Raw genomic sequence first — 14,245 nt, 5'->3', positions numbered from 1 at the left:
GTGGATTCACGGAGTGAATGTTCCTCATGATTTTGGAGAAAGAGAAAAATCAACGTTTTATAGACAAAGTTGGGTTGTTGATTTTCCACCTAACCTCGCCTTCCTTGGCCATTAAAACTGAAAAAGCTAAGAGCCAAACTGCAAAATTTTCTATCCTTGAACAAGTCAATCTGATTAATGGGTCTTTGAAAAGAGGCAGACTTTGTCTTCCAAAGAGACGATATATCTAAATTTTGTTAAACATTTTAGAAATGAATTACTATAGCCGCGAAGGGGGGCCGCTCTTCTTTCAAGTTTTTTCCGGTGAAAAGTCATAACATCCAAGTGGTCCTTAAAGGGCTTAATTAAATTTTTGTTATCCCCACAAACCAAAAGAAAAAAAAAAAAAAAAAAAAAAGGTTGGGTGGACTTTTCTTCAATATTATCCTTTATAATTGAATTACATACTTGTCCTTTGAAATGGTAAATTAAAATTTGATTACAGCACAAAAGACAGTAATGTAACTTAGTTGAGGATAATATTGAGAAAAAAAAATGCACAAAATTGTTGTCTGACAAATTAATAAAAGATTATTTCAAGGAGATCTTAATCAGACAAAGGCAGTATCCGATCAGTTTATGCTCTTCAATTTCTTACGGAAGTTAAGATTAGGAAGGGTTGAATTTATATATATCTATATATATATTACGAGCTGGATAACATCTGACCCCTTCAATGGCTAATTTTTTACCCGCTTAGCTTCCAACTCAGCACAACAATGGTGTTTTATATTTGTGATAGAAGGTCCAATGCCGCGACTCGTGGAAGCAGTCAGCAGTCTGCTTCCCCCGGCACTGATCGCCCTCTTATCCATATATCTTTCCGTCTCTGCAAATTAGATTTCTGTTTCTCCTCCTCTCCTGCCCTCCCTTCCTTCTCTTCCTATATCTCTCTGCAGGGAAAATGGCAGGTGGGGGGAAGTCGTATGACTTGGAGTACACGCCTACATGGATCGTAGCAGCTGTTTGTTCCGCCATCATCATCATCTCCCTCTTCCTTGAAAGGCTGCTTCACTACCTCGGAAAGGCAACTCTCTCTCTCTCTCTCTCTCGCGTATGGAGGCTTATACATGATCATCGACTCATGGATTCATTTAATTCTTACCAACTCATATTACAGTTGCGATTGTATACGGCTTCCATAGATAAGAAGAAGGGGAGAGGGTCGTTTTTGTTTAATTCGTCTAATGGGGAACCACCGGAGCTTGATTTTCGAAAGAATTTCCTTTTTCCTGGCCATTTGGAGCTTTTAAGTTCTGCAAGGAGCACGAACGCCTGGAATATCTTCCGCTTCGTCGACGTTAGTAGTCGCCTGGCGGTGGTGGCCGCGGGCAGCGCCGCCCTCTTTGCACTCTACACACCCCAACGAAGCAAACTTTGTAATGGGAGGTCGATCTTTTCCATAAAAAATGGCACCAACCAAGAAATTTAGCTCTTGTTAGATTTGGAAACACCGACTTTTCCGGTCGTGAGTTTTGTTACGACAGGAGTAAGCCCAGGGGGCTAACTCTTAAGAGAAACGAAGCTCAAGCCACAAAAATGGCACCATTCGTATCCTGTCCTGAATTCAGGCTCTGTAACTCGACTCTTCATGTTAGTTGATACCAGTTTGCTATTTTTTCAAAGCAAAATTGGCTCATCCCGATAGAAATCAATGTGTGGAAGAAACAACGTCCAACTTCTCTGTCTCTCTTTCTGCCTACTCCCACTACCGGCTCGGTCTCGCCGTCGCCGGCTCTCCACTGCCTGATGTTATCAAGCCGGTTCGCGGTGCATGTCTGATGCGTGTGCATCAAGCACATACTGTTTTCACTTTCCGTCTTTCTCACTCGTTACCATTCATCTCTCTAGCCTCTCCCGGCAATCATTTCTCCGTCGCCAGACGCCCAACGCCGGACGCCCCCCACCGCTGCTCGAAGCGGAGAGGCAGGTGGGGTCTCAGTGGGGGTTTACGCCCCGCTGAGCCCATTATTTTAAAGGTTAATTTAATATTTTTTTAATTATATGGAATAAGTCTACCAGATTCGAGTTACTGATTCGTTGTCAATTAAAAATTTGTTAAACATACATTTTTTTCCCTCTCGATTCTGTTTTTCATTTTCAAACCGAAAACAATATGATCTAAAAAAATTTGTCAGATGGACACGAATTGATCTCTTACTTAGGAGAACGAGTGATTGCAGGACACTTACTCAAGTTTAGTGTAGAACTATGCGATTGGACTTAGTTGAACCTAAATCCAACTTAACTGCAATGCAAGATTTCAGATAAGCAGTCACCCATGCCGATCACATAGCCCGCTACTAGCCTACTAGCGGCCGGTCACCCATGCCGATCACAATGCAAGAAAATTCATAGAAATGTTTGTATGGTCATAGATGGGAAAACATTTTAAAAGGGAAGGGTTCAAAGGAGAATGCAGATAATAAATATGTTGACAGTTTGTTTGCATCCATGGCTAACAAGACATAGCATGACGTGGTAGATCTAGAGAGCAGGCGAGATTTGTGTATTCTACATGATCTCCAAATTTATGAAGCAAACATTTCAACTGTCTTCAAGATGGATGGCTTAACCCAAGGGGCCTAAAGTTAAAAATGTTTCGTTGGATGCACATGACACCTGAATTAAATGATATACTATAGGTTTATATACCATAGGTTACCCAATTTCTGAAGCACAGCCATAACTTTTGAAGCATATAAAGATACAGCCTTGGAGATTTTACACCAAAGATGATTTTCCCTATAGTGATAGTGATGATGTTTGTGTTGAATACTTAATGAGGAGGTAATTTTTTAAATTATTATCGCAATTGATGAAAGTAAAAAAAAAAAAAACTCTTTCTATCTTTTTTATAATATTTGTCCGGCGTGGTTTTGATTTTGATTACTGTGCAGTTGATGAAGAAGAGGAGTGAAAAGTCGCTGTATGAAGCAGTGTTGAAGGTCAAAGAAGGTTGGGCGCCCTTCTCCTTTCCGACTTCCTTTCTTTTTTTTCTCTTTTTTATTTGAGAATTGCAAATTAAATTCAGTCTAAGTCCCGAAGGGAGTTGGTGCAATGGTTACCATGGGAACTAGTATGTGGTTAATTTTCATTTCAGATTCATAAGTCACAACTCTATGTTATAAAAGGAAAACACTGACATGCAAGTTGAAGCACATCGTCAAAGGTGACACCCTGAAACATCAAAAACAGACCCTTTACCATATAAAGGTGACACCCTGAAACATCAAAAGCAAACCATTTACCATACAAAGACAAGGATTTGAGTGGAATCTCTGGCTTTCTTTTGGACGAAAAATTAACTTAGCTAAAGTAGGCACCCTAAGCTTTTGATGACTTTGTAATTTGATGTGTTTGGATGATAGGGTGTTCTGTACACAAAGAACATCTCCTCTTCAAACATGGACAAAGTCACTGACAAGACAACCTTTATACCATGTGTTTGGTTGTTTAACTGATACAGTGAATTAGATGACCTTTACTTGAAGTAAAAGCAATCCAGTAAAACGCATCCAAGCTATCAAACACGGCCTTCGACATATTTTTGATAGTGGGAAACATATGTGAATGATGTGGGTGTTGTGAATTGGTGCAACAGAGCTGATGCTGCTGGGTTTCATATCCTTCTTGCTGACGGTCTTCCAAGGTAGAATCAGTCACATATGCATCCCCAGAAGCTACCTTCATCATATGCTGCCGTGCAGGAGGGAAGATGACCGCCGGCCGGGGGACGGGGACGAGCCCGGCCACTTCCAAGTAATGGGAAAAGCAATGAGACACCTTCTCGCGGACACAGATTCCGAAGAACATTGTGAGGCTGAACATGTGAGTGATAGTGAATAGCCTAATTTTAACGAAATACCATTTTCAAGAGGGATTGAATAACCTTGCTATCAGTGGTGGAGTCAAATGTAGGTTAAGTGGGGCATTTGCCCACACAAGGTAAAAAAGTTTTTATTTTCATATTGATTTTTTCGGGGCAATTTTTCTCATTTATATATACCATCCCCCTAAGTTATTCACTGGTTTTGTTAATGTATCATCCAAACGCAACCTTCATATTTAAATGGTTGCAATGTGGATTCTAAGATTATCAACTCTCTAGTTTTCAACTGATTGAATTGCTTTCAGAGTTGCATTTGCTACCGATATGTTTGGCGTCTCACAATTTTACAATTTCTTGTGGTCTTTACCAGGGAAAAGTGCAACTATTGTCGCTTGCAGCAATACATCAGCTGCACATTTTTATCTTTATCTTGGCCATCACTCACGTTGTTCTCAGTGTTGTTACCATATGTTTGGGTGGTTTGAAGGTAACTCTAAGAGAACTTCCTTTTTGACAAGTTTTTTTTTTTTTTTTCATGTAATCAAGTTCTTGTCTATGAGTGGTTGATGTTAATTAGCATCCAATTTTTTCCTCTGGACATGCTCATTTTTGTCAATAAAGGTAAGGAACAAAGCCAGAGCCAAAGGGGGCAAGCAGGGGGCCATGGCCTCCTCTTAGCTTTTGGAAAATCAAATTAACTCTCTGACATTTTTAATTTGGTCATGGTAAAGGTTTTGAGAGCTACATAACAGACCGCTTTTCAGAAAATTCTTGGCTCCTCCATTGGTAGGAAGTAGGAGTGGAGTCGGAAATTTTTCATGGGAATTGCCGAAATTAAGCTTCTAAATTTTTATTATGGCCAATATAAATCATTTTTCAAAATTTTTATATAAAACAAGTGAAATTTTCTAAAATTTACATATAAAATTTAAAAAATGAATTGAGGTGGGGCCATGGCCTAAGCTGGCCTACATTGGCTCCGCCCTTGGTAGGAAGCCTATCTCCCAACGTATCCTTATTGGAAGTCCTTGTCTATGAAACTATTCATTTATGTGTACCTTCTTATTTCCTCATCAGATTCGTCAATGGAAAACTTGGGAGGACTCAATTGCAAAGAATAACTACAATGAAGAAATTAACAGTATGACCTTTCTCTTTTCCTTGAAGAAGTTTGTTAATCTTCAATCTCTCAGTTGTTGGCCCGGAGAGGAACGCTATATGTTAACCTTCTTTTGAAAACTCTCTCCGGCCCCTATAGGCATGCAATCGGGCTCGACTCGACTCATATGGAGCCGTCACCCTCTCCCTTCCTACGCCCATAAGACCCAAGTAGGTTTCTGTACGAATTGCTTGATAAGGACCACAATTTGCTGGTAACTCTCAAAATTAGGCATGTCTCTATATCCTTCCAATTTTATGGATGTCTTCAAAGAAACAGAAAGCATGTCTCTAAATACATGCAAAGTTGATTGGATGTTTTCTTATACAAATTTAGATTTTTTCTTTCAGACTTTAATGGGTTTTCATAGATTTTCAAATCTAGGTAAGAAGGATAATACTTTCAGAAATGTATAGTACGTTTTCAGTTATGCATAGATTGTAGTTATTTTCATAAATGGATTGATGTTCCAACCTAAATTAGTCTTGGTTTAGCTAGTTTGTAAAAGTTGTTTTCATGCAAATGTTTCGAGTAAGGTCTGAGTGCATATATAAGTCGGATTTCATTTGTTAAATTGACTATTTTCATGGCGAGATTGGATTTAAGCATGCATTTAGTTCAAAACTGATTTCTATAACCTTTAATCTTAATTTACTTTTTATACAATCACTTCAAAAAAAGTAAAAGAATATGCATAAGATTTATGGCCTACTAACATACCAAACTTGAGGGTCCATTTGGCAGCAGAAATACATTGTTACTGTCTCATAAGTTTTTCCTATTTCTTAGGAAGATTCATGAAATACTGAAACAAATGTTCCATGTACCATTTCTAAATTTTGAGGCAAATTCGTGGGGCAGTAACAAAGGATTGTATACTATGCGAAAACGGGGCCTCTAAATAAAATTCTCTTTAATTATACAGTATTAGTGACTTTTTGTCTTGTACAAGCATTCATTTAACTGATAGTTCAAAGAAAATGATTACCAAACTTTTTTTTTTTAACATGTAATTGTGCAGATGTCAATGCAGAAGCCAAGGTCACACATGTTCAAAACCATGCTTTCATCAAGGACCACTACTTAGATTCAAGCATATTAAGTTGGTTGGTAAGTTCTTCCATTGTTCATAATCAAAGGTTATTTTATTTTATTATGTTTTTTTTTTCTCAATGTCAGTCCATTCTATAAGGTTGTGTTTGATAGTCTTGAATCTAAGATCCAAGACTGCATTAAAAGACATACTTTGGAAGATCCTCACATTATATGTAAATAACCATAAATTTACAGTCAAAAGGGAGGGTCCGATCTTAAATCTATGAATATAAGAACCTAGTGATCTCAGACCACTGCGGATCTTAGATCTGCGGTGAAACAAATGCATACCCTAATTTATTGTTAGTCGTTAGCATAATCATATTCAAGAAGTACCTAAGCTTCTCTCTTTCTTCCTTTTAAAGAGATGATTTAGTGACCTTGTAACAACGTATGTCATTTCTCTTTTTCGAGTCTTCAATTACCTTCTCTTTTTTTATATTCCTTTCACTTTTATTTATTTCAAATGGGTTCAGGTATGGACCTATGCATGTATGTTGATGTAGATGTGGATATAACTATATATATATATATATATATATATATATATATATATATATTATTTATTTATCATACTATTAGAAACATCAAAATTAAAGCAATGTTTTGGGGTTGTTTGATGGCTTTGAATTTTGATTTTAGAAATAAAATTTTGAAAACAAAATTCCAATTTAAATTGGAATTGGAATGAAAATTATAGCTCTAGTGATAGTTTGGAAATTAGATTTCAAAATTGAAAATGATGTGTTTAATAAAACAGAAACTAAAATTCTATAATTGATGAGTTAAAACCATCATGACATGTGCCTTAAAGTGAGAAGAAAAAATTTTAAAATTCTAAAGTCATAATTCCAATACCTAGAGTAGAATCTCAATTCTAGAATTTTGATTCAAGGATGTACTTACAATTCTAGAATCAAATTATTTGTTTGAGAATAAAATTCTCAATTCATTAAAAATTGAGGATTTTAATTGGACAATTATGCTCCCATCAAACACTGCTTAAATAAACAAGTACACGTTAACAACTAATAACCCATGAAACTTAGTTGAAAAATAAGCTAAATCAAGTGGAAAATAAGTCGCTTGGATTGGTTTTAATCGAAAGAGCAGTAGTCGGGTTGTTGTGCTGATGCTAACACAGGCATGGGGACCCTATCCAACTACCCATGTGACTTAGATCCTTCCTTAGAAGGATGAGGAGAGTTTTTTTTTTTCTTTCCTAGGGTTTTTGGTGCTAATGCAGTGTGAGTTTGAGGCAGTGTTTCCCTTTTTGAGTGATCGAAGGGGATTGGAGGATTGGAGGATGGATGTGACTACAGGAACTAGATTGCACAGATCTGGAGGATCTCGATCATGGGGAGGATCTCGATCATGGGCGTAGGTAGTGTTGAATAAGCTGAAAGGTGAGATGCCCTGTCTTCCGCCCCTGGGAGTGCAAGAAATCGACGGCAACCATCGGATCATCATCCCAAAGAGTGAATACAATCGATTATCTGCTGGTTTCCGATGGGTAGCCATCGCTTGCTTCATCAACTCTTGTAAAAAGGTCAGCATCGACTATTCTTTCAATGTTTCAGGAACTCGGGAAGCTGTTGGCGAGGCAAGGTTAACCTTAGATTCACTATGCTGGGGAAAGGAGATTTCATAGTGTCCTGAAAATGATGACGAACTTCAGTGGGTGCTCAAGAAAAGAGTCTGGATGGTCTCTGATAAGACATTGATTGATGAGAAATGGAGCACAAGGATAACCGTTCTACCTGAACCCAGAAATTGACACGCCAATTTGGGTCCCGCTTTCAGGTTTGTATCCAATGTTGTAGGAGCAAAGGACTTTCCAAGCGGTTGCTAGGGATCTGAAATGCGAATTGCTAGAGATAGACACCCAATTAAGCTCGTCCTTCGAAGAGCCTTTGCTTGCACTCGTGTGGATTTGTTATTGAAGGCTGACCTTCAATCAAAAGTGAAATTGTGCATGGTGGGAAGAGAGGGTTGTGTCCTTCAATCGGTTGTTTATGATGGTAGGTTGGGGTTCTGTCATAGGTGTGGAGTCAACCCGCGTGGACCAGATTCTTGCCTCAGCAAAGTGCAGAACCAAGAGAAGGCAGGGAATCGCAACAATGAAGAAGGATGGGACTTAGTGAGAGTTAGGAAATCGCATGATCTTCCTTACCATGTGATTTATTCTGGAGGAGCACAAACCAATAGATTTGGTGTTCTTGCTTATGACAAATCGTTCGGAGGAAGGTGGCTTGCGGCGATCCTTTGTTCTATATGAGAGGCATTAGGGGAGGATAAAGGAGAAATCCAAGGGGTTAAAGCAAACAGAACTTCAGTTGTCTCAGTTGCTAGCTAATTCGTTTAGCTATTAAGGAAAAGCTCCATCCAAGGAATTGTTGGAGGAGATCCCTTCCGGGTTCCCCTTCAAAGCGGCCGTGAAGAAGTTTCAAGAGGATGCAGCAGTTAAGGATCAGCAGACTTCATTTGAGGTAGGCGCAGGCCGAACAGATCCCTTACCGCTTAATCTTGCTAACAGAGGAAGAGGATGTCGCAGTACTAGAGGTCAGCACATACTGCAAGACGTTAGCAACTCTTTGTTCGACAATCCTTGTAATATGAAGTCCTCTGAAAAGCAAAAGAGACTCAACCCCAAAGGTGTTGTAGTCGTCCAAGCTGAAGAAACTATCATTTCCTCTGATCCATGTGAGTCTTAGCCTATAACCTTTGAGGGTTGATAAGAAGGGTAGCTCAGGCTAAACTCAGGTATCTTCTCCAGTTTCATAACACTGGTTGTTTCTTTGTATTTGATTCTTTTCTTTCGCTTAATATGCTACACTCCTGGAATCTCAAATGGAATAAGTTTAGTTGGGCCTCCAATGCCCAGCCTGCTGATTGCAGAGCCTGCATCCTAGTAGGTTGGGACCCTGTTGTGTTGCAAGCACATTTATTGCTTTTGATAGATGTTGGCTTTTCTTTCACGTCACTGCATGGAGAGGGCAACTAGGTTCTCTTTTTTTTGTGGGAGGAATATATCTCCCGCCAGACCTTAAGACTGGTCTTCAAGCATTAGCTCAGTTGAATCATTTGATGCTTGCTCCCACCGGCCCAATTTCTTCAAGCCCCGGGCCGGGGCCAGAAAGCCCGACGTGCACCCCTACTCTAGGGTCTGACTATTTTTCAGCGGGTTTTTATCAACAGCACGGGCAAACTGTTGGTTTAAACATTTTCAATGTGGTGGTTGGTTTCTTTAAGACGGGAAAAATTGTTTGAAAACTAAATAGGGCTAGTATTGTTCTTATCCCTAAGCATGAAGGTGCTCGTCAAGTTCAGGATCTTAGACCAACTGCCCTCTGTAATAATCTCTTCCAAGGTGATGTCCATCCGTATGAAGGGTGTCCTATAGCGCATTGTTGGTCAGTAATAAACTGCCTTTCTTCCTGATATGGGGATTTACGATAATGTTATTCTTGAGAACGAGATTGTGCGCTCTTTTGAGGATCTCCACTCCCCTTCTGCTTGTCTGAAAATTGACATTTCTAAAGCCTTAGACAAGTTGAATTGGAAATTCTTGTATAATGCATTTCTTGACATCAGATTTGCATCCCAACGGGCTGACAGAATTCTAACTTGTGTCTTCACTGCAACTATCACAATTTCTATTAATCGTCGATGTGGCAGCTATATGGATCTCAGGCGATGAATTCGGCAAGGAGACCCGATGTCTCCTTACCTCTTTTTGGTGGTAATGGAAATTAACTAGGTCAACTAAATTTAGCATTGACAGAGGTAGCATCCAAGTTCTCTTAATCCCCTGAGTTTGACGTTGTCCTGGTCTCCTATCATTTGCTGGCGACATCTTATTCTTTTGCAAGGCAAAGAGAGGCGATCTATTGTTAATGTCATGTATGTCCTTGAGGACATGGGTAAGATGTTAGGCTCAAAATGAATGTTGTCAAATCTTCTCTCATTGTTCTAAGTGGTGACAAGGCTTTTGCCGATTGGTTGTCTCAGTTAGTTGGCTACTCTTTGCAGTCTTTACCTATTAAAGACCTTAGCATGCTTTTATTTCAATGGAATTTATGAGTCGAATGGTATGAGGATCTCATCCATAAGGTGGATAGTAAGCTTGTTGGATAGAAGGTTCCCCTCCTTTCCTTTGCAGGCCGGAAAAGTCTGTGCAAACATGTTAATATCCAGACCATCTGCTATTGGTCAGGTATGTTTCATCTCCCATCAGGTATGTTTCAACTCCCTTATGTCCAAGTTCTTGTGGGGTGAATAGAACGAGATTAAAAAATATCACATGATGGCCTGATCTATTTGTATGCCTATTATGGAAGGTGGAGTGGGTCTAGCAAGACCAGATCTTGGTATAGCAAGATCTAGTGAGATCTTAATGATGACTTAGGCAAGATTTTCCAGCAGTTCCATTGAAAATTGTTGTCGCCTCCAATCACTCTAGATGGCTTAAACTTTTGGTTGAGCAGCTTGAAGGCAGGAAGCCCTTTGTTCAAAGTTTCAAACATTTGGTTGGATTCTTTTGTATGCAGTGAGACTTTATATATCTTACTGTTCTCTTGCTCTGGACGTTGTTAATGCTTTACATTCTTTGTTGTAGGACCCCTTGTCCGTAGCTTGTTCCTTGTAATTTTCTGCCTACTAAATTGATGGAGGCATAACCTCCGACAGGATTGTTTCCAACTTAGGTCCTTATCATATGTCTATAGACTCTATACCATCTTAAGCATTAATATCTGCTAATAATTTCTTTCATTATTCATAGGAAAATTTTCACATTAGAGCTGCTCTTCAACATAATGTGTATGATGTTTAATGTTTGTGGTTAATGTTATACTTTTTGAAATCCTAAAATTTGTGATTAACTTTGCTTCTTTTCTTTTGGTTTTCTTTTGAAGCATTCCTTCCTAAAACAATTTCATTCATCAATATCCAAGTCTGATTACATCACACTGCGGTTGGGGTTCATTATGGTATGCTTGATTTAAACACGAATTTGAATATTAACAAATTGAATTTAACGTTTCTTATTAAAGCTTTATTTACACGGTTACTTGCCTTCTTTCTAGACGCATTGCAGTGGGTTCCCAGAATTCAATTTCCACAGGTGTATGGTGCGTGCATATGAAGCTGATTTTAAGAAAGTTGTCGGCATAAGGTAAATTATATATTTTTCTTTATAGTATTTTTGGCATTTCTTGCCAAATTTTCACACATTTATAAACTAAGTATGCTTCATCTTCTTGCCTCGCAGCTGGTATCTATGGGGAATTGTCATTCTCTTCTTATTAATGAATGTTGAGGGTAAGTTACAACTAACAACTTAATTCATCAAAACAAGTTGTTGTAAACTAAATCTTATGATATTTTACTTTATAATCTAATTCCTAATTTCATGTTTCCTAATTATCTACAAGTAAGATGGCTTCTTTTGACAAAAGAAAATGGCCAATTCAATCAGAAATTTCCTTTTCCAGACCCTCCTTCTTATCAAACATTTTGTGGTGTCAAATTTTAATATGCTTTATAAAGTATATTTTTTCTTTCTCCGTATTTCAGGGTGGCATACATTTTTCTGGATAACGCTCGTTCCTTTAGTTGTAAGTATATCTTCATACCACAGTAAGAAGCTCTTGAATGAGTGGACACGTGAAATCTAACTCAATAAATACATAATGACGAACAATCATGGACTAGTAATATATAATACTTAGCTTGTTCATATGCCGCAGCAAGCATCTGATCTCTTTCTTTCCACTTCTTTTATTTTCTTTTCATTCTTCATTGTACTGCAGCTTCTGTTAGCCGTGGGTACAAAACTCGAACATGTAATCACTCAGTTGGCTAGAGAAGTTGCCGAGAAACACAGTGCAGTAGAAGGAGACTTGGTGGTCCAGCCCTCAGACGATCACTTCTGGTTCAACAGACCTCGCCTCGTCCTCCACCTGATTCACTTCATCCTCTTCCAGAATGCCTTCGAGATCGCCTTCTTCTTTTGGTTGTGGGTATGAAATCTAGCACTCTGGCATTCAATGTCCACCATAATCAACACGATTTTGGGCTTCATTTGCCGACTTCATTTGATGTATTTGCTGCAGCTCACCTACGGCTTCCGCTCTTGCATTATGGGGAAAGTCGGCTATGTGATTCCCAGATTAGTTTTTGGGTACTCTCTCTCTCTCTCCCTCTCTCTCTCTCTCTTGATTTTGGTTCTTGTACTCTGGGGAAACTTCACTTTGGTGCTGTAAGATTCTATTAACTTTTAGGTTCTCTCTCTCCCTCTCATATTTTGGGCCTTCTACTATGGGGAAAGTCCACTTTCTCACACATTCTGTGGTTTTATTTATTGTTGATAGGGTGATTATCCAAGTTCTATGCAGCTTCAGCACCCTTCCACTTTACGCCATCGTCACCCAGGTATACCTTAGATGGAGTTGGATCTAACATATCCTTTTATCTGTGCTCTGTTCTGATCTTTGGGAGGGAAATTGCAGATGGGGAGCTCGTATAATAAGGCGATCTTCGGCGAGCATGTCCAAGAGAACCTTTCTGGATGGGCCCAAAAGGCCAGGAGAAAAGCCGTCGGTCCGATGAGCAAACCAGCAACACCATTCATGGCTTCGAACACTCACGCAGGGAACAGATCGCCTGATGAGATTCAGCTACAAGAAGCCCCTTTGGTCCATTCAGTTCCATACAATAATCCTTGACATGCAGCCGCTTATGCATATCCGTTGGCAGGCAAAGTCGATGCTATAGTAGCCAAGGAAGGACCTGTAGAAGCAAATCAATGAGACCCAAGCATCCGCCGGCCAAACTCTGTTTAGTTTTCCTCTCTTGTGATTTTTAAATTAAAAACAAAAAGGAATGAAGAAGTCAGTTATGATTCTAGGCCACTCGGCAAACGCTTGTCCTTTTGTTTCTGTTTTCCTTTTTCCTTTTCGGAAGGTTGAATGTTCATCTTTGCGTATAAAACACTGCTTGACGTTGGTGGAAGATGATCAACCATTGAAAACTTGTATATAGGTCAAGAGTTTTAAGGCAAAGCATCTCCATTTGAGAACTCAAACAATCTCATTTCTGAACTTTATATATATATATATATATATATATGTGTGTGTGTGTGTGTGTGTGTGTGTGTGTGTGTGTGTGTGTGGGTGGCTACTTGAATCTTATATGTCAGATTTAATGGGAATTGTTTAGGACATTGATGTTAAGGAGATCTAATGATAAAAATTAAGAAACCTCAAGCGTGCATTTTTATTGGTCATCAAATCTAGGATACGTTTGCTTAAATCCTATTAATGGCAGCATTACTATATAACGCCATGATGAACACTCTTTCTTTGTTTTTTGGTGTCCATCTCCTTTTATGGCTGATGAGGTTTCAAAATGGTTTGTTATTCACTAACAGACACATTCCTCCTACTAGTGGTGACAATTAGAAGTCAACCTTAGCAAGCCAATGTCTTCTCAACCTGTCTACTGAAACCCGTTCCTTTAAGAATAACTGAACATGTCCCGGCTGGCCGAGTGGCCGAGCTTCCTCTGCTCTGCCTTGCTACGCATGAGAGAAAGAAAAGGGGCAAGCACTTCAACGGTCAAAAAAATTTGACCAGCAATAAAGTTCCACCAGGTGGAACTTTATTGCTGGAAGCAAAGTTCCATATGGGAACGAAAATTCCCAGGTTTAGTTCCACGTTTGTTTCATTGTAGAACTTTCCACCAAATTTGAACTTTTGTTCCACTTCTGCAGTAGAGTTCTACCAATTCAAACGGGGCCATAGTGATCTTATCCAATCACATGAGTTGCCTACTGAAACTCCTAATTATATGAAAATCCGAGATGCAATTGAACATCGACCTTTTAAGAAGCCCAAACCAACCTCAAATGGATCCATGCCATGCAAGAGGAGATTGATGCTTTGCACATGAATGAAACGCGGGAATTGGTTCCTTGCAATACAACTCACAACTTAATGTTGTTGGATCTCAATATATATATAAGATCAAAAGACATGCCGATGACAGCTATAAAGCTAGACTAGTTGGGAAGAGATACAAGCAGTGTGAAAGGAATGATTATTTTGTTACTTTCAGTC

The 14,245-nt window shown here is 39.0% G+C and overlaps 1 protein-coding gene across 1 annotated transcript; it reads left to right on the top strand.

Annotated features, from left to right (window-relative positions):
• The first annotated feature begins 813 nt into the window (after positions 1 to 813).
• On the top strand, positions 814 to 13,206 carry LOC116249282 (MLO-like protein 1). The gene is made up of 14 exons (XM_031622503.2): positions 814 to 1,066; positions 2,940 to 2,997; positions 3,644 to 3,870; positions 4,242 to 4,358; positions 4,949 to 5,012; positions 6,052 to 6,140; positions 11,042 to 11,116; positions 11,213 to 11,301; positions 11,398 to 11,447; positions 11,703 to 11,743; positions 11,939 to 12,148; positions 12,242 to 12,309; positions 12,500 to 12,560; positions 12,638 to 13,206. Exons 1-14 carry the CDS (start codon positions 944 to 946, stop codon positions 12,851 to 12,853), a joined length of 1,488 nt encoding a protein of 495 aa, XP_031478363.1. The 5' UTR covers positions 814 to 943; the 3' UTR covers positions 12,854 to 13,206.
• Positions 13,207 to 14,245: the final 1,039 nt, after the last annotated feature.

The sequence above is a fragment of the Nymphaea colorata genome, chromosome 2 (genome assembly GCF_008831285.2).
Source record: "Nymphaea colorata isolate Beijing-Zhang1983 chromosome 2, ASM883128v2, whole genome shotgun sequence".
Classification (NCBI taxonomy): Eukaryota; Viridiplantae; Streptophyta; class Magnoliopsida; order Nymphaeales; family Nymphaeaceae; genus Nymphaea; species Nymphaea colorata.
Note: the sequence above shows the minus strand (reverse complement) of the source record. Positions and strands in the feature narration are given on the sequence as shown.

Coding starts and splice junctions, on each gene's coding strand:
- LOC116249282 (XM_031622503.2), top strand. CDS start 944: ATGGCAGGTGGGGGGAAGTCGTATGACTTGGAGTACACGCCTACATGG. Junction 6,141..11,041: donor CAAGCATATTAAGTTGGTTG/GTAAGTTCTTCC, acceptor TTTCTTTTGAAG/CATTCCTTCCTAAAACAATT. Junction 11,302..11,397: donor AAGAAAGTTGTCGGCATAAG/GTAAATTATATA, acceptor CTTGCCTCGCAG/CTGGTATCTATGGGGAATTG.